General features: G+C 45.9%; 1 protein-coding gene across 1 annotated transcript in view; it reads left to right on the forward strand.

Moving 5' to 3' along the window:
* The first annotated feature begins 5,209 nt into the window (after positions 1-5,209).
* LOC100232716 (nuclear pore membrane glycoprotein 210) overlaps positions 5,210-12,267 on the forward strand; it is a 33,568-nt gene continuing 26,510 nt past the window's right edge. Inside the window, 1 exon segment of the mRNA XM_072934941.1 lies at positions 5,210-5,492. Coding sequence (XP_072791042.1) covers positions 5,341-5,492 — 152 coding nt within the window. The 5' untranslated portion in view covers positions 5,210-5,340.

A 12,267-nucleotide genomic window follows, 5' to 3' on the forward strand; every position in this document is an offset into this window, starting at 1 on the left:
AACTACTCATGTGTTTTCTTTATTCAATTTTCTATGCAGCTGCAGTTCATCTTCTAAAAATTTATAGTCCAAGTTCTGGTTCAAGATTTCAGACTTCAAATTTTCAGATTTTTGAAGAAAAGGTTTGTTGTATTTAGAGAATTTTTGTCTTGAAACAAATTTTAGACAGGTTCAATCATTTGATGTTTTGATAAATTTTTAATAATAAGGTTTTTTACTTATAACTGTTGTTTTTAAGACTTTTGTTTTAAACATATCCTCCAATTAGAGTTTGAGCTCTGGCCAGGCTCTGGCTCTACGTGGATGGTGTGATTGATCCAGGTGTTTTCTGCATCAAAAAGGTATTCAAGTCCTTTTGGCTTGACAATTTGACCATACAGGACAGCTGAGCCTCAAAGGGAGTTTGGAGAAGCATGATCCGGACATGTTTTATCCAAATCTCTGTTGTTTTAAGGTTTTTCAGCTGCTGCAGACTCTGGGATGACAATTTGATAGTGTAGCACTTGGTAACTGTGATTTTATATGTAATATTGATTGTGTATTATTTGATTGATTTTTATTTGTTGTTAGTTTCTCTACTATATGCATTGTTTTGTTCTTAATGTTTTTTCATGTTTATAACAAAGATGTTGATATTTCCATTTCTTCATACAAGTTTTAGGGAACAGAATTGAAAGAGGACCCTCCAGTCCCTGTGGGGGTGTTGGGTTTGTTTGTGTTTTAACAGGTGCAGAATCTAAATGGATTTCAGTGAAGAATGTGGAACTTATCAATTGCATGAGGGCACTGATCTCTCCACAAGTGGATCAGAGGATGCACAGCAAAAGTGGATTGTGCAAAGATTTGTGTTTCACCCACAGAAGATCGTGGGCTTTGAGTTTTTTTTTATAAGTGTGTTTTTAATGATGTTATAGAATTTTTTTTTTGCTAAGTTTTAATAAGTTTTAGTAATGCCTGTGATTTTTCTGTTCATCTTGCCATTGTCTTTCAATGGCAAAAGAAAAAGAGGGAGGTCCCAACGTGGATCAGCAGAAATTCTACTTGAGTGAGTGTTTTTACCCATCCAACCAAGAAGTCGTGTGATGGACAGGACAGATGCTCTCGCTGCATTGATACGAAAAGGCAGACACAGAATTTTAAAAATAGATGAAAAAGATATCAACTCGCAGTGATAACAATGTGAACGACAACAGTTCGCCTGGAACATCCCGTGATGAATCCTGTTCCGATGAAAATTAATTTTGTAGAGTTCAGAGAAAAGAGGTTGAAATATCATAAGTGTGAAGTTAGATTTATCAGAAGTTAGTTTATTAGAAGTTATAGTTTATGTTTAGAATTAAGATTGTTTCTTTCATGTTAGACAGGGCATTCAAGAACCTGAGAAGAATGTGGTGGGCCTCAATGTTTTTATTTCGTACTTGTTTAATTTTGGAGTCTCGTTGGGTCCCATGGCAGAGTTCAAGACTTGGACCTGAGCTCAAATAAGTTTAAATAGCACTCTGGGAGCGCAAGCTGTTGCATTTGTGCAAAACCTTAAATTTACTGATGATAGTTTTCAAGAATTTGGTCTTTTGGGTTCTGTCCCAGGAAATTACTGTTTGATATTTGGATCTTATGCTACCAAACCAACTCAAGAAAATGGAAAATTGACAGATGACAACACTTGATGGTCTCCCAGATCACCATTGTATTACAACTATTTAGAATATTGTAACAATTCGACTCCAAGAGGTAGTGCAGGAAAAACTGCCCCCAGGAACCTTCCTCATTTGTGGAGACCGAGCCTGGTCAGCAGTCCCTCAAAATGCTAGGGGAGGCCCATGTTATATCGGTAGGTTGATGCTTTTTGCTCCCACCATACATCAGGTTCTCGAATTGCCTCAGAAGACTCAACGAGCCAAACGCAGTGTTCTCCAAATGGACACTTCATTTGATAACTGGCTCAATTCTTCAGGTTTTTCTGGCTGGGTCAAAGACAGTGTGTGCAAAAATTAGTTCATTGTGCCTTCACTCCAGCCTGAGTAGCTCAAAAGAAAAAGAGGGAATTGTTGCAGCATTTTTGAAAGAAAGAGGGCATGATCTGTGAAAGTTGAGCTACTCCAGGCTAGGCCTCAGATTGAGGCCTGGTGTGGCCTTCAAAGCCTCTGACGCAGTTAGAAATTCAGGGCTTGTGGCGCAGATAGAAAATAGTCTTAAGGTGTTGTGGGGACCACTGAGTTGTCTGGGTGTGAATTAGTATAGGTTTTATGGTGTAAAGTGTAGGCCGTTTTAAGGGAAAGGTAAACAATGTTAGCCTACCAATTAGAGTGTCTTTGTTTCTGTAAACTATGAGGAAGCTTATATAAACTACCGCCTTATCTTGAATAAAGGGAAAACGCTTGATTAACCACATTGGTTTGAACCTGCGTTTGTCTTGTCCAGCTTTCCGTTTTTCTGAGATTCCCTGGCTTTAGTTGGCTGTTCATGTGCTGGTCAGTGGTGCTGAGCTGAGCCCAGTGTCTCATGCTCAGGGTTTGTGCAGAGGCTGTGCCTTCCTCCAGGGATTTCTTAGGGGCAGGAGGAGCAGCCCCTGTTTGACACTGCTCAGTTTGGTGGCTGTGATGTACTGCAGACCCAGAGAGCATCACAGTGCACTGAACTTCCCTGGAGTTCATGGCTCAGCTGGGGTCATGGCCCCCAGTCTGGGCAGAGTTGCCCCAGTTTGGGGGCTCAGCTGGGGTTGCCATCCGCAGTCTGGGCAGAGCTGTCCCCAGAGCAGGCAGCCTGTGCCAGTGGGTTTGTTCCAAGGGGCTGTGCTCTGCCCCAGGCTCCTGCGTGCAAGTGCAGGGAGGTCAACACATTGCTGCAATGCATGACTTACAATTCAAGGGAGCACACAATTCACTTGGTAATTTTACCATATAATGGAAACTGTAGATTTGCTCATCAGTGTCCCCTGCCTTACTCTGTTCTTAAAACTACTAGGTATGCACTGAAAGGTGTGTTGGATGTTTACTTGCAATACTTCACTGTCATGTTTCATCAATAAGCTTTAAGGTCCCAACTGCACCTTGCTGATCCTTATGAAAAGAACTCAAGTCTAAGAAGTATTTGCTACTGGAAAATTATTCTTCTCACATTGAATACTCATCACCACTGCTGCTGATGAGAGAAAGGAAATAAATTCTGAGATTGCACGCTCTGCTTTTAAAGCTAGGAAGTATTAGGATACAGACATTTCCTCACCTCATTCACAACCCAGGCTGCAAAATACTCATTATCTTACCTCTTATTTACTCAGTTGTAATTGTACTAACTGTAAACACATTGTACTCTTTAGCCATGGGCAATTTTTTACATTCCTCCCTAATATCCCAGTCTTCCCAACATGTCTACAAAGAAAGCTTCCAACTTCACTGAGAGAAATAGTAAAGAAGATAAACAACCCTCAGTATTTTGGGGAGTGATTTAAAGTGCAAGAGCTTGATTTGCCAACACCTTTAATATCACACATCTTTCTGGGCCCAGCCTCTATTAACTTAAATTGCAGCTGCATAGTTCAGCTCTTCTCTAAATCAGACCATACAATTTCATGATCGTTAATCAGAAAATGAGTAATACACGCACAGAAGCTGCAGGGAGAACTGAACTGTCCAGCAGCACACATTCCTCTGGGATAGAAAGTGGAACAGCATTGCTGAGTGTTGCCTTTATGAAAGACAACGGCGACCTGGTTGCAAGAAGGCAGCACGGCAGCCCGGCCTCGTCCGGGCCACTCGGGCTAACGACAAACATGCTGACACCAGTGTGGTGGATGGTCGAAAGCCTTTATTATCTTATCTGATGGGTTTAAATAGTCTTGGGGGACTTTGCTACGTCAGAGGGGGGTCTGGTAGGGTCTCTAGGGTTAGTCGGGAGTGGAAAACTACTGGGTTAGGTGTGGTTACATGCTCTGGGGTTAATAGATAACGTGAAGCAGGGAGAAGGGGGAAGGGTCTCTCTTTCCGTCACATCCCGAGATCTTCCGTTCGCCTGTCCCTATCTACCACAGCTGAGGTACTGATAAATAGCTGAATAAATAGTGCAAAAAGTGCTCCTATGTAAAGAGAACGTCCTGTATAAGTTTACTTGCTTAGAATAAATGAGAACTGGTTAACTTCGGTAATACCACCTCAACTAAAGCTGGGTAAACTCTTAGCTCGTGTCCCTGGACAGCAAGCTGATCTTCTGAGTAGGATCTAAGGATCTTTTAAGGATCTCCAACATGCATGTGACCTTCCTGAAATCCATTCTCCTGATGCATATGTGTACCATGCTTCTGTCATAGGTAAGGACAAGCAGATCCTTCGCACATGGAGCATCACTCATACAAGGAAAGGCTGGGACAATTGGGTTTGTTCAGCCTGGAGAAGCTTTGGGGTGACTTAATTGTGGCCTTCCAGTACCTTAAGGAATTGACAAAAAAGATGGGGAGAGGCTATTTGCAAGGGCCTGGGGTTACAAGAAAAGCGAGGGTGGCTTCAAACTGAAAGAGAGGGGATTGAGATTAGATGTTAAGAAGAAATTCCTCCCTGTGAGGACGGAGAGGCCCTGGCACAGGTGCCCAGAGTAGCTGTGGCTGCCCCTGGATCCCTGGCAGTGCCCAAGGCCAGGTTGGACAGGGCTTGGAGCAGCCTGGGACTGTGGAAGGTGCCCAGGGCGAGGGCAGGAGTCGGTGATTTAAGGCCCCTTCTGACTGAAACCATTCTGAGATGCTGTGGTAATGAATGAACAGTTTCTCAGCATAGCTGTTAGCACCAGTGTGTCCGGGGAACATGAAGGGGGCCAGGAAGGCCAATGGCACCCGGCTTGTTCCAGCACTGCTGTGGCAGCAGGACCAGGGCAGTGACCGTCCCTCCGTGCTGGGCTCAGCTGAAGCCACGCTTCGAACCCTGTGTTCAGCTTTGCTACCCACGACATAACAGACATTGAGGTGCTGGAGCCTGGCCGGGGAAGGGGAAGGGTCTGGAGCACGACTCCACGAGACACTAGGGGTTAGGCCCAGAGAAAAGGACGTTTTTCAAACAGCCGGCGCCTGGCCATTGGCACCCCGTGAGTTCCCACGAGGGAGGGCGGCGCTGCCCCGGGGGGCGGAGGGAGGGGGGAGGCTGTGCCCTGCCCCCGAGCCACCCTGCCCGGCCCAGCCCAGCCCGGCCCAGCCCGGCCCAGCCCAGCCCAGCCCTGCCCTGCCCGGCCCAGCCCAGCCCAGCCCAGCCCGGCCCTGCCCGGCCCAGCCCAGCCCGGCCCAGCCCTGCCCTGCCCGGCCCAGCCCCGCCGCTCCCGCCGCTCTTTCGCGCCCCGCACGGTCCCGCTGGCGGCAGCATGGCTCCCCCCGCGCCCGGGGCGCTGCCTCTCCTCCTCCTCCTGCACCTCACCGCCTCCTCCAAGCTCAACACCCCCAAGGTGCTGCTCCCTTTCACCCGCGGCAGCCGCGTCAACTTCACGCTAGAGGCCAGCGAGGGTTGCTACCGTTGGTGAGTGCAGGTGCCGCCGCCCTTTGTCCGTTCTCCCCCCCGGCTCCTGCGGCGGCTCCCCGGCCCGCGGCGGGGCCTGACGGCTCCCAGGCAGCCGGGCCCTCTCCCACCGCTCTCACCTCGCTGCTGGCGGGTTTGGGCGGCCCAGCAGTGCGGGAGCAGGCACGGAGAGCATCCCGAAGGGGAAAGGTTGTTTGTTGTCTGCAGTGGGGGCTCAACCCGCTGGAGGGGGGCAGTGTCTGCAGGCCGGGCCCTGAGCAGGAGGTCCCTGCTTGTAAAGGAAGCTTCCCGCCATGTCTCCGTGCCCGACATGTGCCTCTCACCGCTGTGCACCCACCCACACACCCCACACGTATTCACCTGCTTCTCTCTGTACCCCACACCCCCCAGCTGCTGCTCTCTGTGCCCCACACACACACACTCCACCTGCTGCTCCACGTACCGTGCCCACTGTGCCTCCACAGCCGCACTGCTCACCCTGCCGCCCCGCACTCCCGCAGTGCCACCACACACATGGCCACAGTCCCAAGTGTGCGGGGACAGCGCCCAAAGTGCTGCTGCTGTGGAAATACCCCTTCTCTTGCTGTGCTCAGTAATGAAATACCCCTTCTCTTGCTGTGCTCAGTAATGAAATACCCCTTCTCTTGCTGTGCTCAGTAATGAAGGTCCTGACAGCTCTGAGCTCAGGCTGTGGACATAAAGGAGTCATAGCTAAGTCGGGAGCCTCTCGCTGCTGCAGCAAGTGTAGGTAACAGCGCCCTTAAGACTCCACCTAGGAACAGTGAAGTCAAGTTTCAAAAGTGAAAGCTTTCCCAGTTTTCTGAGTGTTGAGCACTCCGGGAACTTCTGGCTGGGAGCCCCCTTCCTGCCTGGCACGGGGGAGGACTGGGTACTGTTGAGCGCAGAGGCTGAAGGCAAATCCCACAGCATGGGCAAATTCAGAAAGCTCATCGTAGTCTTCATGTTGAACAAATGTTGCCAACTCGTTGTCCTTTCTGTCGAGCTCTAGAGTGGTAACTTAATCAATAATGAGCAGGAGGTACCCACCTGAAAAAGAAGCAGCAGTTGAGGTACGTTTAGGATGATACTTCCTTATGTGCCAGATGGATTTGTGTAGCAGTTTTCAGTTTTTTTGTGTGTGGCAGTTACTGAAATAGATCTCAAAGGGCTATAATTTCATTCTCTGTTTCTTTGCTTGGTTGTTGTACATTTCTCAATCTCTGAGCTGGGAACAACCCTTTGGTCTGTTACAATTTATATATTTGAGGATGCTTGTGCAGAAGAGCAGTAATTACATTTACCCAGAAGTCAACTAAATGAAAATTACCACATGAGATGCTTGTGGTCATGTAATTTCATTTTTAATGGACAGCTTTAGTGAAAATCTCCTAAGTGTGGGTTTTTTCTCTTTCCTTACTAAAATTTTTGAAGGCTGCTGAGTCTTTAAAAGGGTTTGGTTTGTGAGGTAAAGTACATTGCATAAAGCTAAACCCCAAAACTCATCAAAGCACTAGTAAAATCTGGCAGTATGGACTCCCTTTCCTGTTTGCCAGTGAGCTGTGAGATGATGCTGGGCTGGCTGCAGCCATTCCTGCACATGCCAGGTGCTATCCCGCTGTCAGAAGCATGGAGATCTTTGCTAATCTCACTGAAGTCTGCTAATGAAAAGATGTAAGATTGTTCTCCAGAGAAATGCCATATTTGATCCACATTCATATCTCCAATTGAAGTGATTTTTGTGCACTTCAGAGCATGTTCCATTGGTGCTGTTTGCCATCCTTTTCCATCCTCTCCCTCTGCCCTTCAGAGATGAATTTTGGCTGAGAATTCAGGAAATTACACCTAATTCACCTTCTGTGTGCTGTCATCTTCTGTGGCTCGTAGAATGAGCATTTATTGACTTCTGTTTTGCAAGGCCTGGCAGGATGTGGGTTGTGAAACTTGATGTGTGCTCGGCAAACCCTCCGGAGGAAGCAGGAGCCGTGTGTGTGCCTGAGCAGATGCAGCAGTTGCACCTGGGGCTCTCTCCCTCTGCATCCTTGTCCCCGCAGGCCTGGAGCTGTGGGGGGACAGAAGGAATTGTGTCTGGAGGAGCAGCAGCACAGCCACTTGCTGACACCTGTGCTTCCTGTCTGAAGGAGCTGTTACTGGAGAGGGGCTGTCGAACTGAACAAGTTAGGGAGTACCAAATGCACTGGCTTGGGATGGAGTGACTCTTCCTCACATTTGGGAAATGATAGGTGTGCTTGCATGCATGAAAGCAGAGATTTGAATGGAAATGGTCAGATTCAGGCCCTCTGTGTCTGGAGAGGGGACTGGGAGTTTAGGATATGGGAGATTGAGGGGTTAGAGGTGGCCTATGGGAGCTGCTCAGGTTGTACAGCAGCATCTGATAGCTGCTTGACACCTTTTGAAGGTTTGCATTACTCATCTCAAGCATTCAGAATTCAAAGGCAAGTGTCCAATTTCCTGAAAGATCAGTCTATAGCACGTTGTGACTTTACTTTTTCCCAGTTTCCCTTTCAGCCTTCAAGTTTACCTCTGAAAGTAGGATATTTTCAAAGTGATTGTAGTGGTGTCTGAGAATTGCACTGATTGAGAGGGAAAAGGTCAAGTTCTATCATCATCCCAACAGATTGGGAGTAATGGTAAAGTTACAAGCATGGCTCTAAAGTATTTTCTGGATTTCAAAATGCTCATGCCTTCTAGAGTTTGGGTTGCCTTTATATTAAAATTATTTTTTGGAAAAAGCTTTGTTTTCAAAGCAGACCGTGTTTCCATCTGTTAATATTGTATGTGTCACTATTTTCAGGCATAAAATACAGTCTGTGCAGATATATTTAGCATTTATATTGCATCTGTATTTGTCTTTTAACCACCTTAATCCATAAATTACACCTGAAAGAATGAAAGCATTCAAAAGCAGAATTTTCTCCTTGAAACCTGCCATACCATAATAACATTTTTTGGGGGAGGATGGGAACACACACACAAAAAGACACATTTCCCCCCAGGGTACGCTCCATGGCTGGGTATTTGTAGCAGAAATTATCTGCAGTGTACAAATATGTTTACATATTTCATTGTTTCATGGAGCGTAGAACTGAGATCCATGGTGAGGGCTGGTGGAAATGAAGAGGAGTTTATTACCACCTTAATGAAAGGTTTGTGTGTGCTACTGAAGCCCTCACTGAAGGAGTTGTAATGAGGTAATTGCCATGGGAGAGGAGCTGGTGGCACAACAGTAAAGGGAGAGATGCAGTGGCTGAGTGGTGTTGGAGCTGTGGGATGCACAGGTACTTCCAGAGAGCCCAAGCCCACTGCACAGTGCTGCTGTCACAGTAGTTGGCTGGCAAAGCTCATTTTCCAGCTCCTTACCTTGTCATGTTGTTGTTGTAGATTGATCTTACTTCTCCATCTGCTGGCTTGTGTGCTTTTAAAAATCTGTATCAGTAGTGTTGTTCATTGAGATCTGTTGCTTTGCTCTAAGACCAATAGTCTCATCCCTGGTAATGTGGGAGTTGTGTTGCTTCCTGGATCACCTGTTTTACCACAGGTCTAAAAAAACCTGTCTGAATGTCACAAAAAATGTTGTGTGTGAGCTATTGTTAACTTCCATATTGTGAAGTGACATCTTAATGTTTGTTCTCCCTCTCCCTGACTCACCTGGCTGTGCTTTCCCAGCAGGGCTTCAAGCTCTTGGAAGTGCCAGCAGGAGCTCAGGATCGGTTTGAGGTGTGCTGGGTGGTAAAGTGAGAGGGGCTGTGCTGCTGTGACTCAGGTGTGTGTGTTACCTGAGAGTGTTGGCTCAGAACCAGAGCAGGGGGTGCGAGTCTGTGGCAGAAGTGTTCTGACAGAGCCCAGGAGGCACAAGAAATAATGTTGTTTCTCTTAGCTGATGTTTGAATATCAGTGCAAGTTTACTGTTGAAAAAAACTTTTTCTCAGTCTGAGCATCACTTGCCTGCTAAGGCAGACAGAAGGACTAGGGACTTGTTGATTTTGGGCAATATTTCATTGTTGAACACCCATGAAATAAATGTTCTAGACTTTTGCTCTCTTTTTAGTCCCAAGAGTGGCTATATAATGTCCCCAGTGTATTGGTCAGTCCAATCTTCCCAAACTCTTGGAGTCTTCTACTGTTCAGTTTCCCACTGACTGCATACCGGCCCCAATGCCCAATAAAATTCTAAAAGATCAGATCAACTGACAGTTGTAGTGCAGCTCCCCAGAGGTGGATTTTTGCTGGCTCAGTCAGCTGAGTTTAGTCTGAAGAGCTGACAGAACAGTATGAAACACTGGAGCAATAAGAATCAACAGAGACTTGCCAGTGAGAGAAACAGGAGTAAGTGCCTGATCTTTGAACCAACTGATGAATAAATGAAGTATAATCTAGTGGGGTATTGATTGACATGTGGTGCTACAGAACAGTCAATGAAGAACACAGGCCTGGGTTTGGCTAGATGTGTGGCTACAGTCTTGGCACATGGCTCTGTGTCTGAGGTCCTGGAGGGGATGGAAATGGTGAATGAAGCACAGACTGACAAGAGGACTGGCAGCCTCTTTGTTGGTGCCATTCATTCCTCAGCAAGTAGGGTTTTTCTCTGAGGGAAATACAAACTGGGGACTTTGGTGAGCTTTTTTCCCCTTCCCTCCTCAGTCTTCCTTCAGGTCCTTCCTCCCTGCCTTGCTGTTTCTTACAGGTGCTGGCTTGGGATCCAGAGCAAGTGCCAGAAATGCTTCCCATTGCTGGCTTCTCAGGATCTAATTTTGCCTTCTGACAAGCCCAGCTCTCAATGTCACACACACTGACACGCTGCCGAAGAGCTTCTGTAGTTGGCAGAGGATCCAAATTGTGGGTTTTGTCATTTAAAGCTGAAGATTCTTTTTCTTGCCCATCTAGGACCCAGTAGTGATCCCAGTGTAGTGCTGCTGTAATCCCCAGCCTGGCTGATTAATGCCTTTGCCTCTCTGTGCTTGGCCCTGTATCCAGGTAGCTGTAAGCAGAATGTGCTTCTGATATTGCTGAATGATAGAGGGGTCATTGGATACTTCCTGTGTTCTGCTGGAAAAAACACTACTCGAGCAGAATGTTTTTAAATATAAATCCATATGAAACCAAGCCTCAGAAAGGCCCATTGGAGTAAAATTTGTATTAAAAAAAAAGACATTCAGCTGATATTCCACCTCTTAAACTATTGCTAGAAGCCAAATAGTGTCTAATCGCAGTTTCTCTACTGCAGTGACTGGCTTTTAGCTGTAAAAGCATGAAAGTTCCTTTAAAGTTGGAGAGTGTATGTTTGCAGTTAAAATTTAATTTTTGTTGATGCTTTCCTAGTCTGAAAAGTACCCTGTAATTAGATTCCATTTTACAGCACTGCTATTAGTGCAAACCACAGTGGTTTTGTATTACAATTCATAGCCAGATATTAAAAGAACAAATACAAACCACAGTGAAACCCTTGTTGTGTTGTAAACACAATCAATACCAGACTGTAAGAATGCAAAATCCTCAAAGTAATAACACAAAATCTAATGGCAGAGAGTATTAAGCAGTGTAAAGAGCTAAAAGTCAATTTCTTACATATAATTATTATTTTAAAATACCTGCATACAGACCCAGTCACATGCCCATGCTCAGCTTCAAAAGCCAACCAGGCAAGTACAGGAAAAGCCTTACTTGTTGTGAATGCTTATATTGTTTAAAGAAACTTGCTAAATGTTGGAAAAGTGTTTCATGGTTTCCTGGGAACAGCAGAACAGCAGGAAAATAACTAATTGCTCACTTTTAATCTCTCAAATAGATTTTAATTTTTTAGAGTAAAGCTGTGTGCTATTAATACAGAAAATAATATTATTTTAGAATAGTATTTTTAGTGTAATCCCTATTAAAGATATGCACATATTTGTGTACATTGTTTAGGTATATAGACTAGATATAAACAAACAATTTTCAGGTGTAAGCTTTTAATTAGTGTTTAAATTGCCCATTGCATACTGCTGTGGGCTGTTTTTTCCTTGATTAGATAAAGTACTTTGAAATTCTGGGTCAGCAGTTGATATTGTCATTTCAAAATCCTCTAAAACTACTCCTTATGAAAGGAAAATACTGCTGGGAGCTTAAGGTTCGAAGCGGGATTTTCAGTTTTATTGCAGTGGCTACGAGCAGAGGCCCGTGCTCACCTGGGCTGCAGCTGTTAACTCTCAGATAATTCAGTGCGCTGTGATGTGTTATTTTTCAATAGATACTATTTTAGTTAAGGAGAAATTCAGTTTTTTGCTGGTGTGGATTTGTTGGTTGTGCCATTAAGAGAAGGAGGTGAAACCTGTGTCTGGGAACTCAGTCATACGTGACATTGCTGTTTGGAACTCCCATCCTGCTCCTTGCTGGGTTAGAGATCCACACAAACCTTGCTGGGTTTTCCCCACACATCCCAGGTAGGCATTTTTGTACATCTTCCAGAGAAAAAGTCCAAGCCATCCAGCTTCCCCAAATTACAGGGGGGAATCCAGTGCCCAGTTTAGGTTGCATTTACCAGAGAGCGCAGCTGTCTGCTCTAGAAGTTTTCATCAGAGCTGTGCTATCCGGAGAAGCGATTCCCGAGCAGCTTTGTCACCCATCAGTGCTTGCTTTCATTGTTTTAATCCTTCAAAGGGCCCTTGTGAGCGGATCCCGGGCACACAGCGGGGGCTGTTCTGGGCTGGCTTCCCGAGCAGCTCCCGGCGCTGCCTCTCTCCCTCCCTGGCTCTGGGCTGGGACGGCCCCGGCACAGCCC

Source organism: Taeniopygia guttata, chromosome 12 (assembly GCF_048771995.1).
Source record: "Taeniopygia guttata chromosome 12, bTaeGut7.mat, whole genome shotgun sequence".
Taxonomy (NCBI): domain Eukaryota; kingdom Metazoa; phylum Chordata; class Aves; order Passeriformes; family Estrildidae; genus Taeniopygia; species Taeniopygia guttata.